The 17,135-nt window shown below is 41.0% G+C and overlaps 1 protein-coding gene across 4 annotated transcripts in view; it reads right to left on the bottom strand.

The window, feature by feature from the left end:
• The window catches only part of NFIA (nuclear factor I A), a 396,595-nt gene that overhangs the window by 28,773 nt on the left and 350,687 nt on the right, over positions 1–17,135 (bottom strand). For 2 of the 4 annotated variants that reach the window (XM_069593137.1, XM_069593147.1), the window contains exon 10: positions 8,901–8,992. The exons of the other annotated variants lie outside the window; for them this stretch is intronic. In XM_069593137.1, coding sequence (XP_069449238.1) covers positions 8,901–8,992 — 92 coding nt within the window. The remainder of the gene's footprint in view (positions 1–8,900; positions 8,993–17,135) is intronic. 4 annotated transcript variants of the gene reach the window in all.

The following is a 17,135-nucleotide window of genomic DNA, read 5'->3' as shown; positions in this document are numbered from 1 at the left end:
AGAGTGGGTTGCCATTTCCTTTTCCAAGGGACCTTCTCAACACAGGGATCGAACCTTGCATCTCCTGCATTGGCAGGTATATTCTTTACCATCCAGCCACCTGAGATTTAGGGCATGAGGAGAAGGGTGACAGAGGATGACATGGCTGGATGGCATCATCGACTCAATGGACAACAGTTTGAGCAAAGTCCGGGAGATGGTGAAGGACAGGGAAGATTGGCGTGCTATAGTCCACGGGGTTGCAAAGTGTCAGACATGACTGAGCAACTGAATAACACTACCACCTGGGAAGTCCTGCCAGATCCAATACAAACACTTTTAATCCTTTCAGTGATCATCAATTCACATAACTAAGGAGTTTCCTCAAATCTTTTTTGAGCAAAGCAACAAACAAACAAAAACACTAAAACTAAACTAAAACATGTCATTAAACGTGATGGTATCTCTGAAGCTAAAAAACCGGGGAAGAAAAGCAGACCAGTTCCTAGAACTGAGGCTCTGGCTTGGTTCAGAAGTGAAATTTGTGGCTGAGGACAACTAAAACACGCTGCCAAGTTAAAACTTGAGAGACAACGGTTCTGTTTATTGAAAAATGTATTTTAAGAGTGTCTCATAGGCTGTCCGTGAGTCAGCTGCCAAGTGTTTGTGAAGAGAAACGTGGCAGGAACATACAGGCTGGTGTGGGGGCTGGGAAGCTGAAGGAGTCACTCCTGCCCGCAGTAGGAGGGAGCAGATGGCAGGGGTAACTCATCTCCCTGAGGCGGTGCTGACTATTCAACACCTACGGCTGGGGCCGAGAACGTAACAGAAAAATTGATCAGGCACTGTTTTCTCTGCAGATGCTGGGGGTCCATTCATTTGCCACAGTCCTTACAACCCTCAGAAAAGGGGCTACCCTAAGTGGCTCAGGCAGTAAAGAATGTGCCTGCAACATGGGAGACCAGGTTTCGATCCCGGGGTCAGGAAGATCCCCTGGAGGAGGAAATGGCAACTCACTTGAGTATTCTTGCCGGGAGAATTCGCAGAGAGTCGGATACGACTGAGCAACTAACACTTTCACTTTACTGTCCTCAGAGATGTGACTGATTTTCCCTTGGGAAGTCTCTTCTTCCCTGGGGCACAACTTATCTTAAGGTTAGATATCGGGTGCAGGGCAAGGACAGAGGTGCCCAGTGGAATGAGGCTTTTGGAGTTACCTCTAGGGCAGATGCTCAATGGAAGAATCCACGAGATTCTGAACTTGTGGCATTTTGTCCAAATTTCGTCCTAACTGGATGGTCATGTTAGACCCAGCGTTTGGCAGGCAGGTTCTGCCCGTATCCACAGAGCACATGGTGATGAGCCGCTGGAAGACCACATGTGTCCTTTCCGGATGGGTGCACTGAAGGCTCTGCAATCAGTGTGGGTCTGTGTCTTGGTTCTGCCCACCCCTGGCTATGTGGTTCTGGGGAAGTCACTGCCCTCTCTTTAAACCTTTACACAGTTTTAAATCTATATAATGGGGATAAAAATAGTAACAGCTCTGCCTACTTCAAAGGGTTGTTCTGAAGATCACATGAGAAAATACTTTGTAATCCAGAAAACAATGTTTAAATATAAGCACTTAGTTATCAACCAAACAACCAATGCTATCACTTGTTGAGTATTAGCAGGTGTTAAGCATTTACTTTTTCTGCACCGAGTTTAAGACTCAAAACCACCGTAGGAGGCAGATAAATACAGTTATCACCATTTTACAGTTCATAAACCAGGCTAGAAAAATTGAATTACCAAGAAAAAATTTTAAAAATTACCCCAAAATGAAGCATGCATACCACTTCTAAGTGATGAAATAAAGCTCCAACCAAGATCTGAAAGGAAAGCTTACAACCTCAGCTGCTCTCCTCTCTGGGCAGAGCCTGGCTGTTCTCACAGATGTTGACTAATGTCATTAGTAAAGGTCTTTTTCCCAGGCAGGATGAGAGAATGAGCTCAGTCTTGATTTCACAGATGCAGGAGCTAATAGGAAACCGGGGCAGGTCTTCAGAAGAATCAAGTACAGCGGCGGTCCTATTCCTTGGTGTAAGAGTCAATCTCAGGCCACAGAGAGAAAATGGTCAGCAACCTTTCATCATAAACAGTTAAGGATGCAGACAGTATTCAGGAAAGAGATGTTCTGGAGACAGACTGGTTCAAATCCTGGCTACCTCATTTGCCATGGGACAAGTATACTCTCTAAAACTTCAATTTTCCTATCAGTAAAACAGGGAGATTCCCTTCCAAAACCAGGGAATTTCTCTCCTACGCGCTCAGTTGTGTCCAACTCTGTGACCCTTTGAACTATACAGCCCGCAAAGCTTCTCTGTCCATGGGATTTTCCAGGCAAGAATCCCAGAATGGGTTGCCTTTTCCTTCTCCAGGGGATCGTCCCGGACCAGGGACTGAATCTGCATCTCCTGTGTCTCCTGCATTGCAGGCGGATTCTTTACCCACTGAGCCATCAGAGAAGCAAAACAAGGCTAATAGCACTAATCTCAGACGGCTCTGAGACCTGTAGTTAGTGCAGGCACAGAAACGAACGTGTGTCGGTTCGCGTCGGTGCTTAATACAGAGTGCCCGTTTAGCCAATCAACTTTTCTCAGAGTTGGAAGTAAATGGAATTTTATCTGCCACTCCTCTCCAGTCTTGGGAGTTTTCAGCTGTATGGGCTTGTAGCTCCAATGCTCAGACCCAATTCTAACTAGAAGGGGGAGGATAGTTTATTTTCTTCTGTCTAAGGAAGTCTGAGTTTCTTGCCTTTGCAGCTCTCCAGCTGCTCCTTGAACTTCTGTGTGGTACCCAACTTCCTCCAGGCAGGCGGCTGGGGTCAGGGCGGGGAGGAGGCAGGGAATGCCTTCAGCTAATTGCACTGCAATCTCAAGTGAGCTTGGTGTCCGGAGTGAGAATATTACATAAGGAGCGTTGCTTCTTGGAAATGAAGGATGGCGGTGGGGGGGGGGGGCGGGGGGCGGTGGTGGTGGTGGTGGCGGGGTGGGGCGCGGTGGTCTGGCTGATATGCCAGCAGCAGGAAAGGAGTCTAATAATTTCATCTGCTTGGTCCAAAGAAGACAGAGCTCAATGTGTCTCTCTACTTTACATGGGATAAAGTCTTACTGTCCAGCTCATGGATGGTCAAATTAAAAGTAGCAGAAAAAGGTAAAATGTCTAAGAGCCACAGCCACATCATCAGTCCAAAATTAGACAAGGACAGAAAAGCTACCTTGCCTTGTCTGTCCCGTCCACTCTTTGAAAGGTCTTCTCCCCAACTCCAAGCCTCTTGGGCAAATCCTTACTGTTAACTCGTGTCGCACTGCGCCACTAATGTTGCTACTGTTGTCATTACTGTTATTTTTTACATCTGTTTCCTCTATCAGACTTTGAGCAACTTGAGGAGAATTGATATTCCCTGCATTCTGTAGGTTCTGGGAATACAGTCAGAAATGATGAGTGATTGATGAAAGGGATTTAGAAAGTTTTGCATTTAGCCTGGGCACTGGTTTCTCAGGCGGAGTTTCAGGAATATGACACAGAAAACGGCAACAGATCCAAACACTCTCCATACCCGCCACCTCCCTAATGTTCCTTGTGCATCCCCACCAAAGGCAGACAACGAGTGCTGTGCCTATAACTGAGCTCTGCGGGGACCTCTCCAGGTGAGCAGGTTTCCGGCACAGAGAAGCGTGTGGCTTGTGCACACGTTTGTAAATTTCATGAGGCAAAGGCAGTCACATTGCTTTTGAGTCAGGCAGCTAAATGATTTATTAAGCAAAGGTTACAGCACCTGTGCCTTTCTGTCAACAAATCAGGCCCATGCCATGCCAAGCGATTCTTCTAATAACCCAAATGGTAATTTGGTTTTAAATAGCCTTTCAGATACCACAATTCTGTTGAGGCAGAACAGTGATAGATTTGGGTGGCAGGGAAGAAATGCCTGTTTTTAATATTGTTTGCACTCATTTTTCATTTTAAAGAATTAGTCCTCATTGGCGTTCTGCAGGTTAAGCATTTTATTTGAACATTCTGATTAAACCAGAACCTGAATGAAAATGAGTTCTTTGCTTAGTCCTTCTGTGTGGGAATTGGTATTTCTATTTATTACCTGATGATGAAATATTAACTTTTTCTCTCTAAATAAATGCCTCCTTTTAATGGCTCTCGTTTTCAGGGGTCAGATTAAATTATGAGATGCAATTGAGATGGTCATTGGCTTTCAGCTATTTGATATGATGGCATGCTCTCTCTTATATCATTCAGTGGGTGTGCAGGGGACATTAACAGTGTCCAAAGTGAAGTAAATACTCTATGCCCCAGAGTCATTTCTATATATTCTTATCAACTGTCATGGGACAATACTGAAAAATAGAGAGATTCGGGGTGGTCGTGTTTTCTCAGAACAGATGGGTGTTCTAAAGGCTGTCTGGAGGTGGCTACCCCCCATGTTAATGATGAGGTATAAAATGGAGAAGGAGACGGGGAAGCAAATCATGATAGTCGCAGAGGTAGCAGAAAAGTGAGGCAGAAGAGTGGGATGGATAGCCTGGCAGGAATGTTCCAACAGAGCCCAAGCTGGGGTGAATTATATTAATCCAATGCAGTTGGAAGGCAGTTTGAAAGAAAACTAGCTCAGGGCAAGGCTAAAAAGAAGGCAATTCTGTCTCAGTGAAGGGAGGAATTCTCTGGAGAAAAAAAAAATAGACTGGAAGGAAGGAGGAGGAAAAATGGCTTTCAATTATCCATGTTATCTTTCCCTACCAATCATTACAGATGATGAATAGGTGCAATAAAAGCCAATATTCAATTTTTCCAATTTACATGGAAAGAAGGCCATAATATATTGTTAAGGGGGAAGAAACAGCAGGTTACCAAACAGTGTGTATAATATGATCTCATTTTTGCAATATATTTGTATGCACAGAAACAGTCTGGATGGATTTAGACAGAAATGTTAACAGTAGGACTACAAGAGATTTTTAAAACCTATTTTTCCCATCTGTATTTTCCACAGCTAACATGTTTCACGACAGTAATAAGAAAAAGTCATTATTTTTAAACTTCCTTACGAATCATTTAGATTCAGCCCACATTTGCTGACTACCCACTGTGTGCCGGACATGAGAACGAGTACTTTCAAAGAGCTCAGCACAAAATGACAGTGGATTATTTTTCGATAAACAGTCCACTCTTTCTGGCTGTTTACAGAATTTTAGACTCTCAAGAGGTGAAAGGGTCATTAAGAGTTTATCTAATAATCACATTTAAAAATTGTGATAAAATGAACATAAACTTTACCATCTCAACCATTTTTAAGTGGACATTTCAGTGGCAGGCAAGACATTCACACTGTTGTGTAACACCAACGTCATGCATCATCCATCTTCAGAGCTTTTTTCATCTTATAAAACGAACACTCTATACCACTAAACAGTAGCTGTCTATTCTGCCCTCTCCCCAGCTCCTGGCAACCACGGTTCTGCTTCCTGTCTCTGAATGCGACCACACTAGGTACTTCATGTTAAGTGGAGTCGTACAGCGTGTGTTCTTTTGTGACTAGCCTATTGCACTTTGCATAACGTCTTCAAGGTTCATCCGTGTTGCAACATATTGCAGAACTGCTTCTGTCTTCAAGGCTGGATAATATGTATTATACCACATTAAAATGGTATACACACAGTAAAATGTATATGCCATGTTCTGTTTATCCACTTATCTGTTGATGACCACTTGGATTACTTGCCTCTTTTAGCTATTGTGAATAATGCTGCTACGAACATGGGTATACAAATATCTCTTTGAAACCTGGCTTTCAATTCTTTCGGGTATACACTAATGATCAGAGTCTATCTCTGATCAGAGCAAACTCAGATTTAAAACCAGAGAATATGCCAGTGGTATTCCTGAGAGTTGAGCATCAGTCTCTGTTTGAATATCTGCAGGGAAAGTAGCTCATCACTCTATAAGGCAGTAAGTACAATACAATAGTTAGATAACATAGGTCTTCAAGTGAGACAGAACTGGGGACACATTCTTGCTCCGTTCTCCACTCTACAGCCTTGAGAAAAATCAACAACTCTTTAGATCTCAGGTTTCACATCTATACAATGGAGATAATTATACATATCCTAATGGATGGCTGTCAAGATTTGTTGGATAATGTACTTAAGGTACTTAGTGCATAGAAAATGCTCAATAAATAGGGGCTCTATATAATCAAGTAACTTTCTTTTTTTAAAGGAATGGTCTTATGATAAACTGAAAGCTGCCTACTTCCAATGTCTATTCATTAGTTCAAATTCTATCTACCAGAAAGAAATAGGGACCCATCAGTTCAGTTCAGTTCAGTTGCTCAGTCATTTGTTTTCCACAGGTTGATGCTCCAAGTATTTGAAGAGGTTTCTTTGGGGAAAAGAGAGGCCATTTTACTTTGTATTTGTTTTTGGATTTCTGTGCAGGATACCTTTTCTGCATTTATAAAGCTCACCTATCTGCTTGGCTGACTCTTCAATTTTTACTTCTTTAAGGCAGACTACAAAACTCTGTCTTTCCAGAAAACTATTCCCATAATGCAATTAATACAAATTTCATGCCTATTAGCAAAAATATTTTTTAAAAATGTAGGCTTGCCTAGGAAATTACTAATCTGCAGGTCATGTTCAGATTATGTCTAAAAAATTCCTATAAAAATTCCTCTTCTTAACCGATGTCCTCTCAGAAAGATTATTTTAAAATATTATTTTTATTATTTATATCTACAGATATGCCTTCCAAATGGTTCCAGAAAGTAGTTCTTTTTAAAAAAGAGTTAATATATACATCTAAATATTAAAATATTTAGAGCACATAATTTTTATCTCAGGATATATTTTTGGGGAAAAAGAATAACTCCATTAGTGCAGTTCTCATAAGACAACTGGGGATGGCTTTTTCCAAGCCAAATGTGGCAGGTGTCACTGTGATAAGAAACATTTAAGCTGTTGTCCCTATGATGCCAAATATTTAACAGAAACCCAAAAAATTCAGTTCCAGATGCCAATATTGGGCCTACATGACATCATTCATCCAGATGCGTAGAAAATCTGGATTTTAAGAATTGAATTTTTGTGGTCAACATCATGAAGACTCAGTTTGTGGGTTAAATAAGGCATTTGTGAAACAAGGCCATATTGGAATAGAACACGTTTTGATTATAGAGAAACAAATTGAATGGAATGTAGGGTACAATTTCAGCGCAGTGAACCACAGCTTATAAAAAAACACTATGTAAAATACACACAGGGCATTTCCAAACTGCATTTTTGAGGTTCCTAATGAAGTAACCTGAGCCCACTGGTGCTTTGAGAAAAGAAATCATCTAATATAAAGCTACTGTCCCCAATTTTTCCCTGCTCATTGAATTTGTCCATGTAAGACAAATGTACAAGAAATGTTCTACTTTAATGCATCTGAGGTAATTATTCCACTTCAAATTCAGCAGTTAAGTATTTGAAGGTGTGGGAAAGTAAGCAATAAACTTGAACAATTTTGTGGGGAGTATGGAACAGGCAATGTTAATCCCGGATGCCGATGCACCTGCCCCCTCCTCCCCTTCCCTCCCTTGCCAGTTTCAGAAGAAACAGCAGAAGTGGGAAATTCAAGAGTTAACTTTCTTCCTCCCCTCTTTGCTTCCCCTCTCCTTACAGCTGCGTCCTCCGAGGCTGTACTTTCTGTGACCCTGCTTCAGTGTAGGAAGGCTTCAGAGGCAATGCTGTTTAACCCGCACTGTCGACACAGCAATAAACTAAAATCTTTTACAAAGAAAGCAAATGGACCCAGGAAAGCAAATCTATTTCGTTCATAAGCACCTGCTCATAGTGTTACAAACAAAGATGAATAGTTAGAAATTAGGCATCTGGAGATTATACACCGCAGCACATGCACAAAACATCTTGGAGAATTTTTTCAAACACTGTGTTGAACAGAACCTCAAAGGGAAAACATTTTCTTTATGTCAATTCTGATAATATACAGTCACATTCTAGTTAAGAAATGAGAGAGGAGCTTCTTCTAAAACTTGTTTCTAATTCTATTTTACAAATCTCTAAGTATCTTTATAGCTACTACCCTGGAATTCTAAAAGTCTTTCAGTGTTTCTCAATTCACAGCAGCTATTTCAAAACTTTTAAAAGCGAGACTTTCTTCTTGACCTATACTAGCACAAAACACATCTACTGAAAAACAAACTCTAGATGTCCTGGCAAACTCTTTTTCTTCAATCACCTACCTCAAAACATAACATTAATTCACATCCATCCCCTCCCACCCCACTGGGGCCAGCACAGCCAGTAACAAATACCTCCTATTTCTGCACCAATACCAGCAACGTAACAGGGCTCAGGAACTCTTTCTTTTCCTTTCTCTTAGAAAGACTGTCAGGGTCCTGGGGACCCTATAACGAGTACAGAAGAGTGGCTGGCCCCCCACTCCTAGCATGCACTCTGATGTCACTGGCAAGCAGAGTGTACTTTCCAGGTTCAATAAGGGGCCTACTTCTGTCTGCTCACACGCGGAGACACGGATTCCTAAAAGAGGGAGCACACTCTATCCAGCCCTGGGAAAATTTTCTTCCCATAGCAAAAGCAGGTCTGGCACAGAAACCCTCCTCTTCTACCCCCTCAATACAAGAAACAAAAATTGCAGGCACTGTTTTCCATGATTTCTGAGAACACATGGAAAGGTGGCTGAAGGGCCGGGACAAGGTCGGGGGATGGGGGTGGGGGGTGGGGTTGGGAGGTAAAGGGAGGAACAGGGACTGGGAAACGCAGCCTGTGGTGGCGAGAGATGAGTTACAATGCACCTGATGAATAAAACAAGCTGCACCACATACAGAAAAGATGAGAGCGGCCCACCTGTGTCTGTTGAGGGATATTTACAAAGCTTGGATCCCGTGGTCCAACACTGACGAATCGGTTTGCGGGGGAGGTGCTGGGTGTCGAATAGGCTGTGAAGGGAAGGGACACATGCGTTCAGGAAGCGGCACGAGATTGCACACGCAGACAACACCAAAACACACAGTCTCCGAGCCTACACAGCTGATTAACAAGGAAATGTGCAAACACTGCAGCTAGCAGAGGGATCTAGCTAGCGAGGGCATTTCAGACAGTCAAAAAGGAACGGGGGTTGGCTTCCAAAGACTGTTGGGGTAAAACAGCGTCAAACTGGTGCTCAGATGAGCTCTTTTCTCCTTCCATCATACAAATTAGAACATGCAGGACATTTGCAAAGTATACTTTCTCAGTGAAACATGAGTTCTGGGGTCAGAAAGAGATATCCTAGTCTTTAAAAGCACAGGAGGAAGAAATTAGGTAGAAAGGGGAGGAAAGCAGTTCACTTTACAATCTTGCTTTTCACACTATTACCGTCCTAAAGATCATGGGATGTTCCTGTTCCTTATCTCTAAATACAATATTAGAGTCTTTACAAAGGGACTGGGTTCTCCAGAAAGGTGGTGGAAAACCATCTAGAGCACACTGGCTTTACAGGCTTAGTGGGGTGTCTAGAATTTTACGATCACAAAATGTGCTTACAGTATTAACATTTATAGTCTTCCCATCCTAGAACCTTTCTGTTCAGGCACAGACCATCAAGACCCCATGTAAACCTGGAACCTCAGGTACCACACTTCAGCCTACTATACTTTTCACAGTACATAAATGTTCTGTTGCTGGTTTTTATACTTATATTGAAGAGCTTCACTCTACAGAGAAAATATTCTGTAGTTTTAGTGTTTCGTTGGCTCATATATACAAACGGACATTTTTTTTCTGGTGTCCTTCAATTCACTTCTTAACCACAAACTCCAAGGATTTATTCATAGTCTTTCTTTACTAGAATTTTTAGACAATTACTTAATTTCAAATTTCTTAACCATACTTGTAAAAAGTCTAAGTTTTCTGGACTAACACAAGACATGCACTATCTAAAAGATGAAAAGGATTTGCACTTTTTAAAAAACACAAATAATTGAAGGGATAATACCAAGTTCATTTGCCAGATAGTTTCCTGCGCATTAACATCATCTGCCTCTCTTCCTTTCATTTTCTGTTTTACAGAAAACTGCTCAGACTTCTTGTTTCCCTTGTTAAGCACATCCAGAGACAAAATTTCCAACCAATCTGGCCCAAGTGCTATTGGTCTTAGAAGTAAGTCACCCACGCAGCGCTGTGATGGTCATGTATTATGGTTGTGTTGGAACAGGGGAGGAATAAAAGGGTCCCCGGATATCTATTAAGAAGAAACTTTTTTGTGGCTGTAGTATTTGTTTGAGAAGAATTTGTCCAATAATAGCTTTATCTAAAATGATCTAATTGTATGATACATTATACTGTCTAGCAACTGATTTCTTCCCCAGCCCATCCTGTCAGATTAACCTGTACAGATTTGAAAAATACGTTTAGTTATTCCGTATGTGCCTCTCACTCATTGCTATGGGGAAATTTACTTTTTAAAAAGCTCAGTCAAATATTCTTTATTAATGGTTTCATTCAGCCTATTGCTCTACTTTGATGTGCTTTCAAAAGTCTTAACAGAAAGTTTTATACTGAAAATGATGGGCTATAATCACCTGATGGTGAATTTATCTGCTCCTAGGGCACAAAGAGGATGTGGGAGAGTGAAGGAGGAAACTTGTAGATAAAATAACCTATTAAGCCCGTTAGCAATTAGGAGGAAAAAAAGTATTTTCTACACGTGCATAGGTAGGTAGGCTGAGAAGGAACAAAAAGGCATGAAGAATAAGTTAAGGTTCTAAGGGTGAAGTGACTGATGACAAATGCTGAACCGTAAGGCCTTGGTGTGATGGTCCTAGCAAAGCTGTGTGTGCATGCCTGCACTGATCATCACAGATATACACAGGATTTCCTGTGAAGACTTGACTATCCTGGTAACATCCCAACAAGCATGCTGGCTGATCCTAGGAAACATATGCTTTTTTTTCTTTTAATTTTTGTGTGAAGATAGGTCTTCACTTACCATAAAAGTGCTTGTCTCTCAGTTATGTCTGACTCTTTATGACCCCATGGACTATAGCCTGCCAGGCTCCTCGGTTCATGGGATTCTCCAGGCCAGAATAGTGGAGTGGGTAGCCATTCCCTTCTCCAGAGGATCTTTCCAACCCAGGGATCAAACCCAGGTCTCCTACATAGAACTAAATCTGGAAAGGTCTGTATTACATTTCATTCTCTATTTAATATTTTTGTCAGACATAAATTTTGCCATTTTGAAAGGAGGTTTAGCATCTAAATAATTGAGCCACTCAAAATTACCATGAGACTAACAATTGGCTCTTGTTTCTTCTTCAGTCAAGAGACCAAACATCCCAGGAAGCCCTTAATGCTCTCATAGGCTATTAAAACTGCTCCAAAGTTGGTTTTTTTTTTTTTTTAAGAGCTATGCTGAGAGAGGTAGTAAGGTGTTTGCCTTAAAAAAAAAAAAAGATATTACAACTATAAAGATCTGGATGTTTTGGAGTATCCAAGTCATTGAATGGAACAAAAGGTGCTCAGGGAAACTTATTCTATAGAAAGTTGATTCTCGGAAAAATCAAGGATACAGGAAAAACAAGGGAACGAAGAAAGAAAGTCTGGCTTGTCTTCCATTACTGTAGTTTCAATAAGCAGAGTGTTCACCTATAACAGGATGCAGTTCCAGAGATGATATGACATAGGGTGAATTTGATTTTTCCCAAAGAATCAGTGGAATGAGGGAGTTATCCTGTTGAACAAAAGCCTCAGTTGAAACTTTCTGAAACAATCATATATGTCATGGTGAATCAATTACATATGCCCAGTTAAGTGCTTTCAACATGAATATAAAATGAAGTAAAGGGGGCTATATGGTAATTAATTATATACAACTGTGCTTACTATGCTCTTATATTACATTCATTATCTGTCTTAATTATAATTTTTGTCTGTTTACAGCAACAATCAAATGTTGCAGAAGGAGCTTCAGAAAATCAGTAAGTCCAGAAAATAATTTTCTGGGAAGAAATTATCAGGTATTTTTGAGAACTCTGGTGGGAAGATTCAGGGGCATTTGATGATTTCCTGATAAAGTCAACCGGGAAATCAATTTGCTTATATAACCTCATTGTAAAAGTCCTCATGACAAACATGACTATTAGAAATCAAAGTATTGATTAGTTGTCTGCTTCGGAAACAGAAAGTGTTTGCGTTTTTTAGCAGCCATTTGACCTACATGAGCAGCATCATCATGGTCCATTTTCTTAGCCTTATGAAAACACATTTCTATAATAAACACCTGCCAGCTCTTATGTGGGCTAATCTGATCATATTTTTTCTCTTCCTATGTATTACTTCAGATTATCCAAGAGTCCTAGCCTTAGCCACAGAGGCAAGCATCAAAATTTCAAGTCAGAATCTGATCCCATATCCTTCTGTGTTGCCCACTTACCATATGCATTGCTAATTCTAAAATCCTTCAGTTAGGCAGTACAAGTCAGGCCTCAGTATGAGCAACTGGAAAACAGTTCATGAACAATTCTTTCTTTATATGCAATTGAGCCTCTGCGAATACTGGAATCTATCTCTAGGGAGATTGTAGGATGGCCAGGCAGAGTGGCTGAGATCACCCGTTAGCTCTGCTCTTTACAACTGGGCAGGTGTTCCCTGGAAGAACAGCTTCTATGTTCTCAGAAATGGATGTAACTGACTGCCTGTGAGTCCAACTTTTGTTGTTCCCAGGTTATCTGTTTTTGTTTTTTTTTTTGCCTCTGAATAAGAAGGAATAAGGGAGGTGACCGAATAGAGGAATCACGAGTTTCCAGATGAATCAGTTTGGAATTTGGAATAGCCTTGACCCAACAATCATAAGCTGATCGTAGGGCTAAAAAAGTGGTCCAACTGTTCTGAATAAAAGATAGTTGGAGCTTTCCTGTTTTGGGGGAAAAATATGACTGCAAAACAAGATACTGAGACATTAAAATATCTGTACCAATGTCAGTTGATGGTTTCTTTAAGATGAAAACAGTATTAGTAAAACCACTCAAATCTCACAAACTAGAAAATGTGAGTGCATCAGCTTGTTTTGAAAGTAGGCAGCCAGATTCAAGATCTAATTCAAATTTAGCAACCCCTGAAAAGCAGAGACATTACTTTGCCAACAAAGGTCCGTTTAGTCAAGGCTATGGTTCTTCCAGTGGTCATGTATGGATGTGAGAGTTGGACTGTGAAGAAAGCTGAGCGCCGAAGAATTGATGCTTTTGAACTGTGGTGTTAGAGAAGACTCTTGAGAGTCCCTTGGACTGCAAGGAGATCCAACCAATCCATTCTAAAGGAGATCAGCCCTGGGATTTCTTTGGAGGGTATGATGCTAAAGCTGAAACTCCAGTACTTTGGTCACCTGATGTGAAGAGCTGACTCACTGGAAAAGACTCTGATGCTGGGAGGAACTGGGGACAGGAGGAGAAGGGGATGACAGAGGATGAGATGGCTGGATGGTATCACTGACTCGATGGACGTGCGTCTGTGTGAACTCTGGGAGTTGGTGATGGACAGGGAGGCCTGGTGTGCTTTGATTCATGGGGTTGCAAAGAGATGGACACAACTGAGTGACTGAACTGAACTGAACTGTGTGTCATCACTGGAAAACAGAAGAGAGAGAAAATTACAGATTTCTGTGTAGAGCCAGGGTGTGAAAGGAGAGCAACCCTTTGGAGGAAGCCCTCTCCAGTGTCACAGAGTGGCCACCAGGAGACTGAGTGCTGGGGCTCACCAGCCTGAGGATAGAGGCACCCAGCTCCTCTGCTGGGGTGGGAGAGAAGGGCATGACCCAGTGAGGCACCTTGGCAGGAAAGATAATGTAAGAGAGCTAGTGTATTTTGATTTTCTTTTTATGTGTGTGTGTGTCTTAGATATTTGTCTTAAAAAATTTTTTTTATTGAAATACAATTGATTTACACTGTTGTTTTATTAACAGTTTCAGGTTTATAGCAACATGATCCATTTGTGTGTGTGTGTGTGTGTGTGTGTATGTGTATGTATATATAAATAAATAATTTCTTAGATACTTTTCCATTATAGGCTATTGCAAGATACTGAGTATAATTCTCTGTGCTATACACTACGTCCTTGTTAGTTCTGACATTCTGAATTTACTTCCAGACACAGGAAGCAACAAAGTCCCCTAAACCCTGGCAGACACAAAGTTTGAAGAGAAGTTTGTGTTCTGTTCATGACAGATGCCAACTATCTAAAAGGAAGGAATATCCAATTTCTCATTCTCTTAATCTAAAAGGAGGGAATGCCCAGTTCCTCATTCCCTCAAACTCTACCAAGTCTAATTGTTGCGGTGCATCAAGGAGAAATATCTTATGTATTCCTTTTTTCCTCTCTCTCTTTGTCTCTCTCTTGCTCTCATGTAAACACTTCCTCCGTGCCAGGCTCTATGCTGAGTTTTATGGGAGATAAAAAGATGAGCCAGACACACTGCTATCCTTGAAATGTTAGCGTCTAGTGGGGAGAAATGAGTACAGAAAGTGAAAATATGAGTGCCTAAAAGTAATATACATAAAAATCGGTGGGGTGTTTAAGGACAGAAAAGTGACACCTGGCGGGGGCAACAGGAGAAGCTTTGTAGAGAAGGAGATGGCCTTCGTGACGAGCTGTAAAAGACATGTTAGTTGGCAAGTTCAGATGAACTGCGGGTTACAGAGGAAGATGCAGGAGCCAAGGAGCAGAGGTGCAGGGTGGGGCTGTCAATCGTGGAGGGAAAGAAGAAAAGATGGAATGTTGCAAATGACACTTTGCCATACGGTCTGGAAGATGAAAAGTTGAGGACTGGGGACTTGAATGTTTGAAATTGAAGGAGAAAAAGTCCACTGAATTCTCCTTGAAGAAATAATTTATAAAATAATCAAAGATACCAAATTTTAAACACCATTAAGACCACTAGGGGCTTCCCTCGTGGCTCAGATGGTAAAGAATCTGCCTGCAATGAGGGAGATCTTGGTTCGATCCCTGGGACAGGAAGATCCCCTGGAGAAGGGCATGGCAACCCACTCCAGTATTCTTGCCTGGAGAATCCCCATGGACAGAGGAGCCTGGCAGCCTACAGTCCACGGGGTCACAAAGAGTCAGACCCAACTGAGAAACCGAGCACAGCACAGCGTAAGACCACGAGGCATCCTAACACTGTAAACCTTTCCCATCCTATCTCAAAGTCAGCATGCACTTCACATGTTGTCTTGTGTTCAGAAACTCAAGACATTTTCACATGTGGGGATTTTTCTTTAAAAACGCTAGACAAAGATTCAATTTCATTCAGCTAGACTTACTGTGATTCCACTACCTGCCCAGGAATGTGCTAGTTACTGGACCAAAGTCATCCAAACAAGTTTAGGAATGGAGACTTGAACAGATCCCTGTGTTTTCAAACTGCAAGTTTATTAAACGTTTATCAGTGACACCTGACTGTGCATCAGAATGCATGCAGTTGCAAACTGAAGCAGTGAGGTGACTAAATACCTAAGTGAAATAATTTCTGGAATCTTAACTGCACTATCGTATGTTACAATACTATTTTTTTAAAAGCCCTGTGAAAAACACTTTCGTTTGTAAAAAAAACAAATGCAGAAACTATTAGAAAATAGATTAAGTATTAAAATATTAGTCGCTCAGTTGTGCCCGACTCTTTGCGACCCCATGGACTGCAGCCCACCAGGCTCCACTGTCCATGAGATTTTCCAGGCAAAGATACTGGAGTGGGCTGCCATTTCCCCCTCCAGGGGATCTTCCCAACTCAGGGTTCAAACCTGGGTCTCCTACACTGCAGGCAGATTCTTTATTGACTGAGCTACAATAGATTGGGTACTTTCTAAATGAAACCTATTACAATTGACTCATTTGGGAACTTGAACAGCACTATTTCTTGCCAGGTCACAAAAAAAACGCTAGAGGATATTGAAATGTTTTTTCCTTTGAAGAAAGCTATGGGTATCGACAACTTTCCAGGGCCTAGGTTGGCGTTATTAATGTAATTATAATGCCAAGGAAACACATTTAGCCTTTGCTGACGCATGACCCAATATTCAGAGGTTTGGAAATTCCCACGTGATTGAATGGATGTTGTAATTTTTGTCCAGATATTTGGAATCTAGAAGATAACCACATTGAATTTCCATTATTTTGATCATGTATGTGAAGTCAGTTACCTCATTCTATTATCTCTGCAGATCTTTTGTCTGTACAAACAAGTTACCAACAACAAAAAAGACAGCCTTCAGGGCATGAAATTAAAACCTACTTATCGCTAGTATATTATTACGGAATAGCATACCCACAAGCCTTCTTCCTGAAAATCTAAAGAATTTGAACTTTAATATATTAGCATTACTTAACATGTATGGTAACAATTTACATGAAATGTTTAATGTGTCAATAGTTCACAAAAGTCACGAAAAGAATCAGTTTTGGCAGATGGCTTTGCTCTGCTGGTCTCTCCACTTGTGTTAGGGATCTTAATAGCGGGTAGGGCTCAAATGACATCATGATTTGGAATGATATGTTCAGAGAGGAAGGTATAAGACAAATTCATGTGTGCACACAGAGAGAAGGGAATCACAGCAACTTAAAAACTGGACGTCTTTTGACTTTGTTACCAAAATCTGTGTAATGAAGAGGCACTTAACAATGAGTATTTCCTGTAAACAACCTATTTATACTACCTATAATATTCTTTTTCATAATGATTTAAAGGACAGAATACAGCTTTGTTTCAGTTCATTTCAATTTATTTCTAATGACTGATCCACATTCTATATCATTTATTTTTATGTGTACACTGTGTGTTATTTAACTGAACATATCTATTGATCAAAAACAACCACGTAGATGGTAGGCACAGGTGAAAGTAATATTGAAGAGCCACAGGGAATAAACCCTGGCTTCAGCTGGGGTTTACCAAAAAAAGAAACCAAGATCAATATATTGGATCCCTCCCTCTTGAAAGGCTTCTGTAGCCTCTCCGAAGGCAGTGTAACTTTGGAAACCCACTTCTGGGACTATATTCTCAACCAATACTTAAAAGCACATATAAAGACTTACACTCCAAGATGTTCATTACAG

The sequence above is a fragment of the Ovis canadensis genome, chromosome 1 (genome assembly GCF_042477335.2).
Source record: "Ovis canadensis isolate MfBH-ARS-UI-01 breed Bighorn chromosome 1, ARS-UI_OviCan_v2, whole genome shotgun sequence".
In the NCBI taxonomy this organism is placed as follows: Eukaryota; Metazoa; Chordata; class Mammalia; order Artiodactyla; family Bovidae; genus Ovis; species Ovis canadensis.
Note: the sequence above shows the minus strand (reverse complement) of the source record. Positions and strands in the feature narration are given on the sequence as shown.